General features: G+C 42.2%; 1 protein-coding gene across 1 annotated transcript in view; it reads left to right on the top strand.

Moving 5' to 3' along the window:
• LOC124789695 (DNA polymerase delta subunit 2) overlaps positions 1-17065 on the top strand; it is a 104657-nt gene that overhangs the window by 19599 nt on the left and 67993 nt on the right. Inside the window, exon 2 of the mRNA XM_047257138.1 lies at positions 14204-14331. Coding sequence (XP_047113094.1) covers positions 14204-14331 — 128 coding nt within the window. The remainder of the gene's footprint in view (positions 1-14203; positions 14332-17065) is intronic.

The raw sequence follows: 17065 nt of genomic DNA, 5'->3' as shown, positions 1-17065 counted from the left end.
GACACATGCTTTGCCCAATGACTCACCATGCTTTTGTCCACTGCCAGATCACCATAGACGTTCTGCAAGCGCCTATGAATATCTTGAGATGCCCTGGTTTTCCGCCAAAAGAAACTCGATCACTGCCCATTGTTTGCAATGCACATCCGTTACAGACGCCATTTTAACAGCCCCGTACAGCGCTGCCACTTGTCGGAAGTCAATGAAACTATACGAGACGAAGCGGGAATGTTTGAAAATATTCCACAAGAAATTTCCGGTTTTTTCAACCAAAATTGGCCGAGAAAAAAAATGTGTTGCATTACTTATTGAACTGCCCTCGTATATCTGTGACAAGTTTTAAGTCACTACTATGGAAGCAGTAACACACCTCGAAATACTGAACTTGTTGTTTCATTCCAACATTGAACTTAACAGGCTCCATTGTTTGAAAAACATATTCTAGAGGAAACAGGAGACAGGAATTTTAATGGACACTGAATTAACAAACAGCGTGTAAAGGTATGCCTACTGATAAAACAAATAAAGTCATGCACTTTTAACTGAAATGACAACAGAATACAAACAGATGTTTGTGGCAGACTAAAATAAAATCTTTCCATTGACATAAATGATTGTAAAATGAATGACATTAATTTTAAGATATAATGCATGAAATATAGGCAAAATTTGGCACCAACTTTTGCTATATTTAAAGGCCGATAACTTAAAGACTATATTTGTAGGAAAGTTCCTAATTAAGTAATTTCCCGAGTGGTAAGCAGATGATGCATTGGCAAATGCTTGTGGTTCAGGTGCCTTTTACTTACTAGTTATCCCTTGTTAAAATGTGGGCAAAATTTCGCCCAAGGTTGAAGAGAGATTGTACTGTGGCCATTGCTTTCTGGTCATGTAAAGTTTTGTGCTCAAAAATTTGTTTCATGATGAAGAGCTATGTTAACATCCTTTATTAGGTCAGAAAAAATGACTTGCCAAATCTGAGTATATTTTCACATTGCCAGTTATGAAGAATATGGCTCTTGTGTATGTAGATAGAGCTAAAACTTGGCTGGTGTGCATTCAGGTCACCTGAGTACATTTTCTACAAAAAAATGAAATGATCGTATGTCATTGTTGGCTGGGAGGCTCAGTTTGGGGTAGTTCGCCCACAAAGTGCAAGTCTTATTTCAGTCGACGCCACATTGGGCGATTTGCATGCTGGTGATGAGGATGGAATGATGATGAGGACAACACAACGCCCAGTCCATGAGCGGAGAAAATCTCCAACCTGGCCGTGAATCAAACCTGGGCCCGCTGCCTGGGAGGCAAGCATGTTACCACTCGGCTAAGCAGGCGGACACACACTCTGCATATTTCAATAAAATTTAAGATGGGCAGGGTGGCACCTCTAGGTTAGATGATGCGGAATAACTCAGAGAGATATGAAAAATGAGTTTCCACATTAACTTTGTCATGAAGTGACTCCCTCTCCCCCAGTGGGCTCACCATTCTTCAGTGAGTTTGTGCTTAGCTACTATAGGGTCCCAGCCTTTGCAGCACCTTTTCCCTTTCCATGCTGCATGTCTATCTACCTGCTATCCTTTTTTGCCTCCCTTGGGGAACATGTCGGGGGATTTTTGGGAACATGTTCTGAGCCTGACATCAGAGAAGGGCTTCCACTGTTTTTTCTTTCTTTCTTCATTCTCCATCTCTTATCCTTCGCCAGCTTCGGTGTTTAAGGTTCCATTTTGCTTCTTCTTCCTCCCTCTGTGTTCTTGAAGGCCAGCTCACATGTCTGACACATAACAGGTTACTGGGTAGTGTGTAATTTCCAGCCCTGGGTCTACAGGTGGGGTTTGCACATACCCTCTGGTACAGGCCAGGCCCAGGGAGGGGTGATTGGCGGAGCTGTGACCTTCCTAAATTGCCGATTGGTCCCTCTGTCAGAAGTTCAGGAGATGTGACCTGTGGTGTGAACAATCACCTAAGGCAGGCGAGTCCCCTCTGAAAGGGGTGCGGGGACCCCAGTTGGAAGGAGTGTGCCATTGGAGATGCTGTCAATCATGGGAGATTTTCTCACAATGAGCCAATCACCATCTCAGACTATGTCTACTAAATATAAACAGAATGAGGCTAAAAATTCCAAGAATCTCCCAGCTGCACCTCAGTTCCATGTGGTATCACATAGTGAAGATGGTCAGTCCTTTGCTACAGTTAATCCATTTATTATTCAGGAAGGTGTCAGTGCAGTTGCAGGTCCTGTAAAATCCTGCTCCAGTACCTGCAATGTTGATTTGCTTTTGGAGACCAATTATAATTTTCAAGCCCAACAACTGCTTGCAGCTTTTTTCCTCCGTGGCTATCCAGTTCATGTCGAGGCCCATCGAATACTGAATTCTTCGCATAGTGTTGTTAACACTAGGCTCCTTGATGGTTTGACTGTGGGAGAAATCCAGCTTATTTCTCTGATCAGGGCGTCACTTTAGTCCATTGGATAATGAAAAAGGTTGATTAACTTTACTACCTTCACACACTCTTTTCCTCAAGTTTAATAGAGTAGTGCTTCCACTAAAGAGCAAAGCACACAGTTGACTGTGCGGTCCTCGCCTGATGCCCTGTCAACAACCACACTTGAATGTCCTGTCGAAACACGCCAAACGTGTTACTTGTGGTAGGGGTGATCACAAGGGTGATTGCCCACCTCATCCCTGCACCGAGCGAGGTGGCGCAGTGGTTAGACACCGGACTCGCATTCGGGAGGACGACGGTTCAATCCCGCGTCCGGCCTTCCTGATTTAGGTTTTCCGTGATTTCCCCAAATTGCTCCAGGCAAATGCCGGGATGGTTCCTTTCAAAGGGCACGGCCGACTTCCTTCCCCGTCCTTCCCTAATCCGATGAGACCGATGACCTCGCTGTCTGGTCTCCTTCCCCGAAACAACCAACCAACCAACCTCATCCCTGCTGCATCAATTGATGTGGCAACCATGCAGCCTCTTTCTGAGAAAGTCCTGCATATCTTGATGAGCAAGCTGTCCAGGAGATCCGAATGAAGGAAAAAGAAGTGCCTTACCATGTCACTTGCAAGTTGTTGGGTAATCGAAAGCCCTGTGTTGTACCATCTGGCAGTTAGAGTACCGTTCTTGCTATGTCTCGCTCCACAAAGGACTTGGCCATGCAGACTTGAGACCTCAAATTTAGCACTGCAGTTGTCAAATCACCCAGTGTCATGATAGCATCCTCATCCCCTTCTCCTCCAGTTGCGCAACAAGCCATCAAATCTTCACCTTCAGTGGTGACATCACCTGCTACATGATCGTCAGGTTGGAAGGGACAGAAGGAATACTCTTGTGAAGACTTTTTATGTCCCTCTGCCAACAGACATCACAATCTTTATTTGCCACCTGCAAAGGCTCAAAGAAATCAAAGACAAACAGTCTTCTCCTTCACCAACTTGGAGATCCTCTTCCACGGTGTCACTCTGTGATACTCTTGATTGGCTGATCTCCATTTCACCGGTGCGCACTGCCAACCATTTTTCTGCGCTGAAATCCACAGCCCGACCCAGAGAGACTGCCGACATGTCTGTAGATTTCGTGGAACTGAGTCCTCCAGCCTCTGTGGCCTGTAGCTATAAGTCTTCGAAGGAAGTCTTCGAGCTGACAACCTTTCATTTTTTCCCGCCTCCCCTTTCCCCATCGTGACTCTCCTCCAATGGAAAGTTCGCAGAATTTGATCCAACAAGGAAGAACTATGGCTGCTGTTGGAATCACAGCATCCCCTTGTGTTCTGCCTCAAGAAAACAAAATCGTGTCTTCGCGACCACTTTGATTTCTCGCATTTCTTTCTGGTCTGCTTTGACTTTCCCCCAAGGATGGCATTTCATCTCGTGGAGCAGTCAAGCTGCTCATCAGGGATGATGTTCATAGTTGAATCATCTCACTGAACACCTGGTTGCAAGCTTTTGTAGTCCACATTTTTGTTGCTTGCTTCACCTTTTCTCTGTGCATTGTGATTCGGTGTCACCAGGGCAGTCTTCCTCCAGCTTATTGGTCAACTCCCTCACCCCATTTTGCTGCCTGATGACTTCAATGCACACCATCCCCTTTGGGGCTCTTCCAGAGCATGTCGATGTGCTCTCTTGGCTGACCTTCTCAATCAACTGAACCTCATCTGCCTTAACACTGGCGACTCCATGCACACTTATCCCCATTTAGACCTCTCATTCTGCACTGCCCAGCTTGCACATCATCTTCGGTGGTACGTTATCTCTGACCATTTCCTGTGTGCTATGCAATTGCTGCCTCCTATCCCACCTACGTGTAAACCCATTTGGCAGCTTTGTAAGGCCAACTGGAAGCTTTACTCAACCCTGGCGTCCTTTGACAAATAATATTTTCCCAGTTGTGATGACAAGGTAGAGTACCTTACAAACATTATTTTTACTGCCACAGAACGTTCCATACCTCACACTTCACTTTACTGTGCCATGTCCCAGTCCCTTGGTGGACTGAGGCGTGTCACGACACAATTGATGCGCGAAGGCGTGCTCTCCATGTTTTTAACCAAAGTCCTACAATGGTGAATTGTATTCGTTATAAACAGTTGCGTTCACAGTGTCATTCCATCCTTCGGGATAGCAAAAAAGCTGGCTGGATTTCATTTACTAGTTCTTTTAAGAGTTCCACTCCATCTGCTGCCATGTGGGCCAATTTCCGACGGCTGTCTAGGACCAACGTCCATTCCCCAGTTTCCAGCATGACCATAGCAGATGATGTCATTGTGGACTTCATTGCCATCTCCAACACATTAGGCTGATATTCTACGGGGTTTTGAACTCCATCTACTCTCACTCAGCCTCCTTTAATTGGAAACGAGTGGAGGAGGCTCTGGTGGTACCCTTCTCCTCTCAGAATCTTGAATGCTGCAATGCTGGTTTTACTATGAGGGAGCTAGATCATCTCTATCTCCCGCTCCAGGGCTGGATGATATTCACATTCAGATGTTGCAGCACCTTTCTATTGCAGGCAGGCACTTTCTGCTTCATATGTACAATCACATCTGGGCAGATGACACTTTCCCAGATGCTGATGTAAAGCCACTGTCATACCCATGCCTAAGCTCGGTAATGACAAACACCTTCCCTAGATACGCCACATTTCTCTCACCAGCTGTGTTTGCAAGGTGACAGAACGTATGATTAATGCCTGGTTGGTATGGTGGCTAGGGTCTCAGAATTTACTAACCACAGCACGATGTGGATTTCAAGTGCACCATTTTGCAGGCCATCTTGGCACTTTTTCAACCCATGTTATGTGAATGTATTTCTGCGGAAGTACCAGACTGGGCATGTTTTTTGATTTGGAGAAAGCCTATGACATCCGCTGGAAGGCTGGTATCCTCTGTACTCTCTACATGTGGGGCTTCGGAGGCCTCTTGCCCTGTTTCCTTCAGGAATTTTTAAAAGACAGAGTTTTCAGGGTAGGTGTAGGTTCTGCTGTGTTGGACATCTTTATTCAGGAAAATGAGGTGCCTCAGGGGTCCGTCGTGCTATAGCCTCTTTGCTATAGCCATTAACCCTGTTATGGCCTGCCTCCTGCCGGGCATCTCCGGCTCCATTTTTGTTGACGATTTTGTGATGTATTGCAGTTTTCCACAGACTTTTTACCTTGACCGGTACCTTCAGTGATGTCTTGATCATCTTTACTCATGGAGTATCGACAGTGGCTTTTGCTTTCCCATTGACAAAACAGTTTGACTTCTAGCGGTGCAAAGAACTTCTTCCACTGTCTTTACATCTAGGGCCTGTTGCTCCTCCGTTTGCTAAAACTACGAAATTCTTGGGCGCTTTGATAGAAAACTTTTTTGGTCCGTCCTCCCACGAGCCTTACCTGGCTGGCCACTGCACTCAGTCCCTCACTGTCCTACGTGTCCTATGCGGTAGTTCCTGGGGAATGGATCAGACCACCCTCAACCATATGTACCAATCCCTTGTCCATATTGAAACTAGACTATGGATGCTTCATTTATGCATCAGCACATCTGTTGATCTTACACTGTGTAAATACAATCCACCATCATGGTTCCATTTTGCCACTAGTGCCTTTTGCATAAGCCTGCTTGAGAGTCTCTATGCAGAAGCTGTCAAACTACCACTGTCATACCAACGTGATGTTCTCTTCAGCAGATATGCGTGCTATTTGTCTACCATGCCCGCCCACCCATTGTATGCCGCCTCCTTCAGTGACTTTTGATCACCAGTATGGAGCGCATCCCTCTTCTCTGCTATCACCTGGAGTTTGCTTTCGCCTGCTTTTGCCTATTGCTCCAGCAACTTAACTTCGAGCTACCTGCCATTTTCCTGATGGGTGTGAGCCTGTCACCACCTTGGTTTCGTGCAGTAGCCCATGTTCACCTTGGACTTCATTCACTTTCTAGAGAAACTACCCCACATTCGATCTATTTCTGTAAGTTTCTCCATCTTTGCATGAAATTTAGCAATAGTACCTTTGTGTACACTGATGGCTCTTGGACTCACCATGGTGTTGGGTGTCTTCATTGTTGGCACCAATTAGTTTTGGTATGGGTTTCTGGAACACTGCTTAGTATTTATAGCGGAGCCTGTTTCAGGCTATGCAGTATGTCCAACGACACAGGATTTGCAGTTGTGTCATCTGCTTTGATTCTCTCTGTGTCCTTCGGTGCCTCTGTGTGCTGTACAAATTCCATCCCTTAGTGCAACGGGTCGAATAAACCTTCCACTTGATCACTCTTGAGGGAGCCTCTCTGATGTTTATGTGGGTTCCAGGACACGTCATTCTGACGGGAAACAGGCTGCTGACAAGACCAGTTCTCCTACCTCGGCCCATTTGTTCTTCCATTCCTACTGATGTTCTCAGTGTTGCCGTCCTTCAGCAGGTGGTATCATTTTGTCGTCACCATTAGTCTTCCCTTCATGGGAACAAGCTCCGGGGAATAAAGCCTCTCCCTGCACCTTCGTCTACCTCCTCTCGGCCCTGTCGTTGCAAGGAGATCGTTTCAGCTAGGTTGCATACCACTGTTGTTTTAGCCATCACCATTTGTAAGTGGTGGTTCCCCACCACTTTATGTTCATTGTCGTCAACCTTTGATGGTTCGCAGTTTCCTGACTGAATGCCCTTTCTTTACCCATTTACGTTCTAATATATGTTTGCCGCCTGGGTTATCAGCCGTTTCAGTGTATGACGCACGTCCTGTCTACTGTGTTCACTTTTTATCCATTGTAGTAATATGGTGAAGGACATTTACCCTTTAGTTCGGGACCTCCATTGTGTCTACGGCGTATTTTGTTGGCCTTTCTCCAAGAGGAACTCCTAGTTCTCAGCTCTCTTTTTTGCATCCTTAAAAAGTTCATGAGTAGTCTACTATAGGAGATGTGGGTGTTGATGGACATTCTTCAATCAAAAAGAGTTGTCAGGAGGACCTTATGGTTCAGCTTTTTCTCCTCGCAAGAGCTAGAATACATTGTATTAGCAGCAAGTGATTTCCCTATATTATCAGGTGAGACAAGTATTCCAACAGACAGTAGTACCCCCAGTTGAAATGAATAAATAATGTATCTTGTTTTAATAGGGTTTGTGATTTTTTTTTTTTTTTTTTATCCATTAAAGGATGCAAGTATGCTCCCCTGCTGAAATGCATGAGTGCCGTTGTCCTCAAGTATTTATATTTTTCTGAATGTTTAGGAATCAACTGTAAATGAACTATTAAATATTGTCGAATCTGCTCTTTTTGAATTTTGATAAATTTGGAAGTGTCTTGCAATGTGCTTACAGGACATGCCTGTGGTTTTTCTGAAACAAATATCAGTTTCTTGGTGTGGATATGACCTATTTCATTTGGAAATGTAGGAATAGTTGGTGGGTCACACCGACTGAGGCAGCCCGGTGGTTAGTACACTGGACTTGCATACATGAGAACCAAAGTTCAAGTGCCCATCCAGTCACCCAGGTTTAGGTTTTCTGTGATTTCCCTAAACTGTTGTGGGTAGATTTTGGGATTGTTCCTTCTCCATCCTGGGAACAGTCTGAGCTAGTGCCCCACCTGTAATGAGCTTGATGTCAGTGGGATGTTAAATGCTAGTCTTTCTTCCTTTCTTCTTGGTGGGTCACATATCCCTGATTTTGATAAATTATTTATCTCTCTCTATGGCTTTTTTGTTGGATAGTAGCTATGCATCTTTTTGTCTTTGACATTTTGAGAAATCCTGGGACACTGGAGAAAAGGTAATTTGCTCATTATTGCTACAAGGAATAATTTGGAATAATTATCACTTTGCTCGTATAGTGTTGTGAGCAAGACAAATAGGTTTCTCATTCAGTGTCTCGCAAGGAGCATCATTTAACATAATAAGTGAAATACAGAATTTACAATTTTTTTTGTAATTGACTCTGGAATTATGTTGATGAATTTGCAAGTGCACATCCCACAATGTACTAATCACCACTCAAGAAGTGTACAAAATTAAAATGATATCAAGACTTTTGTTATAATAAAGGAAGTTTTACAAGAAGTGCCATTTGATTTTATTTTGTAATTACACGATCGCAGATCCATAAAAATCTGGGAGTGTGTCTACGGAGCAATTTAAAGTGGAACAACCATGTAAAACTAATTGCAGCTAAAGCAGATCCTGGACTGAGATTCATTGGAAGAGTCCTTAGGAAGGAGGTAGGACTGTCCACATGTGTCTGCTATGCTTAGGCGGGACCATTAGAAGTGAGGAGAGCGTGCTGTTAGATATTTCTCGCCGTTTCGCCAGTAACGTTCACGATGTCTGAGCAACAGGTGCACCCCTCCATTGTGCAAGGCGTAACTATCACATTTCTTGATTGTGAAGGAAATTTGCCAAAGATTGACTGCGCAGTTCGATGATAAAACAATATCAAAGACGCATGTGTTTGCCTGGCGTAAAATGTTCAAGGAAGGACAAGAACATGTGGAAAATCAGCAACACGATCACCATCCTAGGACCAGCATTACAGACAAGAACATTCATGCGGTTAAAGACATTATTGACAACGATCTATGGGTGATAGTATCAGAAATTGCACAAAAAGCTGGAATCAGTTATAGGAGCTGTCAAGCAATCATCACAAATGACCTACACTTCTGTGAAGTGTGTTCCAGATGGGTCCCTAAACTTTCGACCGAAAATCTGAAGTTGAGACATGTTTAAGTCTGTCAGAGGCTTACATCAAAGTTTGCAGAAGAAGGGGATGCATTTTTTAGGCAGATCATCACCTGCGATGAAACGTGGGTTCACCACTACACTCCAGAATCCAAACAAGCCAGTAAGGAGTGACGGAGGAAAGGGGAGGCAGCATCAGAGAAAGCCAAGATTCAACTGTCAGCCGGCAAGGTTCTTTCAACCGTTTTTTTCGATCAGCAAGGCATTTTTCTGATTGATTTTTTGCATGAGCGACACACAATCAATGCTGTTTACTACTCTGAACTGTTGAACAAGGCGAGAGTTGCATATCGCCACAAAAGATGAGACCAGTTGATTCGACAGATCGTTGTCCTCCACGACAATGCGTGACCCCATACTGCAGCCTTAACTGTCTCCAAGCTACAGGAAATGCACTGGACTATACTTGATCATTGTCCTTACAGCCCGGACTTATCGCCCTGCAATTTCCATTTATTTGGACTGCTTAAAGAAGCTCTAGGAGGGCGATGATTTGAAGATGACGAGAATGTGGAAGACTTCGTGCACAACTGGCTGGTGACACGACCCAGTTCTTTTTATGATGAGGGTATAAAAAAAAGATACCCATACGCTGGGACAAATGCATTTCCAAAGCAGGAGACTATGTGGAAAAATAAATTATAATTGCCATGAGTTTTTCGATAAGTGAATTTAAATAAAAAATAAAATCCAATTTATATTTGATCCACCCTCGTACTTGAATATTGTGTCAGTCTGGGATTCATACTAGGTAGGATTCATAGAGGAAATAGAGGCGATCAAACGTAGAACAGCACATTTTGTCGCAAGTTCATTTAGCAAGTGTGAAAATGTTTCGGAGATGGTCAACCATCTCCGGTGGCAGACACTAGAAGAGAGCCTCTGTGCATAACAGTAGTTTACTTGTGCAAATTCCATCCACGACCAGATGATCCAACACTTGGACGTTACCCAGAGGCAAAATCTACTTTGGGTCTTAACTGCATTTGCCTCATAAGTGCGTTCCCCTCACAATGGTGAGACATTTAGTTATCCCCATCCTTAAGTCTTGGAAGAACCCGATGTCTCTTGAGAGCTACCACCTGATCAGGCTGACCAATGTACTTCCTAAACTGCTCGACAGGATGGTTAGCTTCCGATTATGTTGGGTGCTCGAATCTCATGGCCTATTATTCTCGTGTCAGTGTGGCTTTCAGGAAGGATGATCTCCAACTGACCATTTACTCAGATTGTAAACAGCAATCTGATTGGCTTTTACTCACCGCCGGCACCTTGTTGTGGTCTTCTTTGACCTAGATAAGACATATGACACGATTTGCCGCCATTACGTTTTAGTTACACTCCATGCCTGTGGTTTTTTTGCAACTCCCTTCTGATTTTTATCCGTGAATTTTTATCCCACTGGCTCTTCCGGGTTCGATTTGGCACTTCATTTAGCACCCCTCAGGTTCAGGAGAACAGCATCTCATGGGGTTCTTTGTTAAGCTGTACAGTCTGTTGGGCCTCTGGTTACCTCAGCATTGTATACCAACGATTTTTGCATCTGGTGCAGCTCTTGGGTGATAGCATCTGCTGAGTGCTGGCTCCAAGACGCCATACGACAGGCCTCTGAATGGGCCCTCTTCCATTGCATGGGCCCACTCCCACGGGTTCCAGTTTTCTCCCTCCAAAACGTGGATTATGTATTTTTGCCATGGACCCGATCCATGGATTTGTTTAGGTGACCAGCACCTAGATAGTGTAGCACAATCCAGTTTCTTGGGCCTTAGTTTTGATAAAAAGCTGATGTGACTGCCCCATGTTCGCACCAGAAGACTATGTACCTGCAAAAACTTAAAGCTCTGTGCCTCCTGGCCCACACATTGAGGGGTGTAGACTGTGCGGCTTGTCTCCATCTTTACCATGCTCTGGTTTTGTCCAGCTAGATTATGGTAGTCAGGTTTATGTCTCAGTGGGTCCTTCCACTCCATATGCAACTCGACCCCAGAAGCTGTGGAACAGAAAAAATGAGCTCATGGAATTTTTCCCTATCGGAATTGACTTGAGCAACAGTACATCCACAAGACTGCATAGCATTTATTATTCAATGCTTCAACACATACTAGAGAATGGACAAATTCATATGTTGAACATCTGAAATAAAATACGAATCAACCAATTCAGTATACCAGGAATGAAGACTGCTCAGGTCATATCAGGATATAAAACGGCAAAGGCTCCTGAGTGTTCTTCATTACACAGGCCCATCACTCTTCTAGGTTTTGTTTATAAGACATTGGAATTGATGATTAAATACAAATTAGGATGGTGGATTGAGAATTGATGAGCACTGCCCCTGGACAAACAGGTTGTAGAATGGGTAATGGCGCAACTAAAATGCTGTTATCATTTGTCACTGATAAACAGCTCGCATTCAGCGACAATGAGTATTTGCTAGCACTGTATACAAATATCACAAATGCCTATGATACTGTTCTTATGACCCTATTGATACATAAGTTGAAGAATTGTGACATGTGCAGTCATTCATTATCAAGCTACACTGATTATTGTCTGATAAGACGTCTGATACTTACAAGAAACAATGAGAACAAGTAAAGGGTTATCACAAGGCTCGGTATTGTCACCATTGTTGTTAAATCTATTTATGTCATGTCTGCATTCAGTTTTTCAGCCAAGAGTACAAGTACTGCAGTGTGCAGATGATTTATTTATGTATACTCGTAGCAATAGTTTTATTGAGGGATAAGCAGATGGATAATGCTGTGATAGTGTTCAGTGAATGGCTGAATGACAGTTGCCTCAACATATCACCTCATAAACCAGCTGTGCATGTGTACGACACGTAGGCTTAACGAAACAAGAAGTTTTAAGATTAGGACCCTTTATATTCACAGTCAAAAGAGGGATCAAGTACATAGGTTTTCCATTGATCATAAGGTAACATGATCAGGTCACAATAATCATACAATTAAAAAAATGTGAAGGTGCCTTAAATACTGTTCGTGCTGTGACTGGCATTTGTTGGTTAGCAGACCCGAGAATCTGCATTAACGCACATTACACACTGATAAGAACTTACATGGAATAAAGGTGCATCTGCAAATGTTCAGCAAACCAAAAGAGACTAGAGAAACACATAAGTGCCAGTATAAAGCTGTCAGAGTCTGTATCGGAGCATTCAGATTGACTCCAACTAATGCTTTGCTGGTGGACGTAAATGAAATGCCATTAAAACTAAGTGGGAAATACACCAGCCAAACACCTCTTGAAATGTTTTCACTTCTTAATTGACAATTTGTTAACAAGGATTATATACCACATTACAAAGTGTTATGCAGGAAGGTATTTGATTAAGAAGAAACTAACACCTTCAGCAGAATTTTACTTCGATGCTTCATCTTTCCAGGAATACGTTGTTACTTCCCAAAATAGAATCTGCTTCACCATGCCCTATGCTAATACCTCAATGAAGTTGAATTCCAAGACCCGCATTCCATTCAGCCAAGGTTCATCAATTAAGAAAATTTTAACTGACAGCTTAGCAGCATGGCCATTGTTAAGACAGATATACATATATGGGTCTAAACAAAAAGACAGGGCTGTAAGTGCATTCATAAGTGGCAAGACTATTCAAGGAGGCAAATTCAAGCTCCATGAATTTGTGTCCATACTCACTGTAGAACTCATAGCAGGTTTCGAGGGTTATAGGTACATAAAAGAAGTGCAAGAAGATAATTTTATCAGACTCACTTTAAGCATCAGTTCTGTTAAAATGCTACACGATGTCAGCACTACCAAAAATTGTCTAGTATATCACATTATAGAAGCAGTGCAGCAGCTTTTATGTGTAAGTAAGATGGCAAAAATGTGATGGGTGAAAGAGCATAGCGGAATAAAGGGAAATGGAAAAGTAGATACTCTGGTCAAGGAAGGTGTGTACACTTTCTGAATGAAATACGACAAAGTGCCATCTGATGATAATTCTTCATACCATAAGGACTATAATCAGGGCCTGATGGAATGAAAATCTCCAACAGTAATGTGAAATGAAAGGGAGACACTATGCCACAGTGGTGCCTAATCTCCCATCACATCCTTGGTACAAAAACTGCAAATAGAAAAGAAACTTTATGTTGACAATGGCACAACTTTGCTGCAATCACAGGAGATTCCAGCAACATGTCTACCACGTCAACATAGTCATATCTTCTTCATGTGAATGCAGCAGTTGGGAGACATTAATCATATTTTCTTCAGCTGTACGGCTTTCAAGAAACTACAAAACTATTACAGCATCTGATGAGCTCTGGAATTCCATTGCCAATAAACATTAAAACTCATTAAGCAATTCAAGGCACAAAAGTGTTTAAGCTCCTATATGATTTTGTAACAGAGTGTCCAAATAAGAATATAGGAGGAGAGATTTTTTTACATTATAATATAATAAATATGTTAATTTACTTAGATTGTTATTTAAGTTCAGTTTAAATGGACGAAACATAGTTGGTTTTTTTGTTAAGGAATGTTGCTGTATGGATGAAGCCCAAAAGCCATTTAAAGACTTAGGCAACGCAGTATGTGATCTTACGATGAATTACATGGAGAATTCACTCAACCGAAAATATTATCAGTGTAGCTTTCTTTTGCATCTGTTTCTTTCTCTACATTTTGTGAATGTTATTACCTTATCTAAGTGCATAGATACACAGGAATCATAATAAATCTAGTGATAGTTGCTGTCAAGGTGCTGCCAGGGCTGTGTTGCACTGCATATACTGTTACAGTGGGTTTAACCATTGTTGAAATATTGATTTTTGAGAGAGAGAGAGAGAGAGAGAGAGAGAGAGAGAGAGAGAGAGAGAGAGAGAGAGACTGACTGGGTGGAGTGTTGTCTTGTATATTCATTGAACATGATTTTTGAGCCCTAGTTTAAACACTATATTGATTTTTATTTTTCTTTTATTTTTTTATTTTATTTATTTATTTTTTTAAAGGAGACAGTGTACCAATACGTAAACTGTTCCAGTTGAAACCAGATGAAGAGGAGTCGTGTGTTGTTATAGGAACACTTTTCAAACATCAAGAATTAAAACCAAGTATTCTAAGGGAAATAAGTGATGAGGTAATATTATTATGGTATTTATGAATTTGTTGTTGCACATAAGTCTGAATTATTAGAGTTGCAGTTCCCATTTGATGTTAAAATTGATTTGTAGATATTCTTTTTGGCGAGATTCAGTTTTATGTAATGATATCTTTGTAGTCATTTTGGCTGCAATCAGTAGATTTAATGCTGATGTCATTGGCACTGACAGCAGTCAAAACACTGTGATTTTTATTTGAGATAATCTACTTTAATACCGAGGAGATTTTATTCACTTAATGGCATTGGGTGTTATGGAAGAATACGGGAGAGGGAGAGGGAGGGGGAGAGAGAGAGAGAAAGAGAGAGAGAGAGAGAGAAAGAGAGAGAGAGAGAGAGAGAGAATATTTGTGTTTGTCCATATAAGACACCCTCTCTAGTCCCTGACCCAACTCAAATTACATTTGATTTTCAGATACTATTAATAACACAATATAATTGTTTTAATTGCAGGAGATACTGTATATGAGTAATAAATATGTATTCAGCATTTATTATCCAGTACACACAAGACTTTGAATTGGAAAAATTTGTTACAGTACTGCTGAGAACATCTCTTTTTGTTGTATAGACATAACAGCACCTTGCATTTCAAGTACTTTATTCCAGACCCGGCCTTCACACTTAGGTGCCTGTTCCCTTCTCAATGAGAAGTCTGCCCTTAACACCTTTGGAGTGGTGCTGTACTGGGGGAGCATGGACTGTTGATGGGAGATTTTGCATCATTGTCAGCGATAACATTTGTTCTGTACTAGCCTGATCATCAGCGAGTATAGTACCACTGAAAAGAGAGGGCACATTCTGCCAGCGTTTTGGAGAGAGAGGCTGGTACTATCCCTTAGCTGAGCATTTTGAAATGCTGGTCCTGGATTGAATCTGCCTTGCAGTTTAATGACAAGGCCAGTGCACTGGCCAACCCGGATGTGGTTTTTAGAAGACTTTTCACATCCACTTAAGTAAATATTAGGCTGCTTCCCAGATTCCACTTCAGTTACACAATGCGGAATCATTTTGAAAAATGATGTCACATTTGACCATGCAATATACTAGGGGTACTCAAAAAACAAATTATTTTTTAAAAGCAATATATTTTCAAACTGTTTATGAAACAACATTAACCCTTCAAAATATTCTCCATTACAACTAATACATTTATCCCACTGGTGCTTTCACTTTTCAAAACATTTTTTTGTGGTCATCTTTAGAAATGGATGACAGCTCTTCCCTTGTTTTTTTTTTTTTCTTGGCTTCTTCAGAGTAGTCAAATTGGTGTCCTTCCATTCCCCTTTTCACGCATGGAAATAAAAAAGAAAAGAATTGCACGGAGCCGGGTCAGGTGCCCCGTTGTCAGTCTGTGAGCACAAGCTTTCGAATTTTTTCAGTATTTTTGTCCATTTGATTAGTTGATAGATGTCGAGAACGAGATTTGCCATAAAGTGACATGTCGTCATTTTTAAATCGAGCAAACCACTCACACACATGAGGCTCTCCCATAGTGTCATCGTGGTAAGTTGTTTTCAACATTAAAACAGTTTCAGCAGCATTTTTACTAAGTTGAAAACAAAACTTCACAGGTGCACATTGTTCACTTAAACTTGCCATCATAAAAAACGAAACAAGAACAAAACAGTGCTAGCAAAACAGTCACTGCAGGGGAACAGAAGAAGCCACATCAGCAAGCCACATTGATGAGCCACATTGACAACACAGGCAGCACTGAACTGGCAATGAGTTGTGCTATACACGCCAAGCAGCAGAAATGCATTCTACACTAATTCTGTCCAGGCAGTGTTATTCTGGTTTGTGTGTGGTACCCTCTCGTACACTGGACACAGACAGAAGGGGTACATGGATTCGTGGATTCCTCCCCCACTCGCTTCTTTTTTTTTTTTGTGGTGGTGATAGTGGGGGGGGGGGGGGGGGCGATGAAATGCATTTGTTAGAGTCTGCACAGGATATGGCGGGTGATGCGCATTGACCACTTTTTGCCCAAAGCGCTGGGTGAGTCCGTTCATTTGTTCGGAAGGGGAAGCCAACACTGCTACGAAGCCAACACTGTCTGCAACCTTTTGACCGGTTGGCGATGACAAACTTGAGGTGCATGCCCTGCAGTCTTTCTCAAAATGGTTTTACAGTAATTATTCCGTAAAAAATCTCATTCTTGCATTACTTTTAGCTTTATCTGGCAGGTTTTTTGTGATGTGCCCATCATTTTGGTATTGGTCATAGTTATTGTGACATTTACATGGAAGTAAGACACTGTGAAATTCGCAAAAGCTTACAATGAAAAGCAATGCTATGATTTTGCTGCATGTGAAATTTAGCTAACATATTGAATTAAAAACTTCGATGGAGGTCTCGAGAAAACTGATCTGATGTGGCACACCTGTTGGCGGTCGCTCTGTGCCAGCGATAAAGCCAGAGTGAAATATCGACAACATTACTCGTATTACATCAATGATTAGAGTATCAAAATGAGATTTTGGCAAATGATAGCATGTAAAGAGGAGAATATTTTGCCATATGTTTATTGTGCAAAACTTCATTATTTTCCATGTTATTCCAGTAATTAGAGACTGTTTCAATGAAAGAATGCTATTTTTAAGGGCCGTTGATAGCTGGTGAAACGAGAAATGATATGGGTTCTGGAACAACATAAGTGAAGACATTACAGATTTATTTTGTACTGAGGATGTGCTTTTTCTTAAGATAC

This window comes from Schistocerca piceifrons, chromosome 3 (genome assembly GCF_021461385.2).
Source record: "Schistocerca piceifrons isolate TAMUIC-IGC-003096 chromosome 3, iqSchPice1.1, whole genome shotgun sequence".
NCBI classification, from domain to species: domain Eukaryota; kingdom Metazoa; phylum Arthropoda; class Insecta; order Orthoptera; family Acrididae; genus Schistocerca; species Schistocerca piceifrons.
This window is presented reverse-complemented; position numbering and strand designations above follow the sequence as displayed.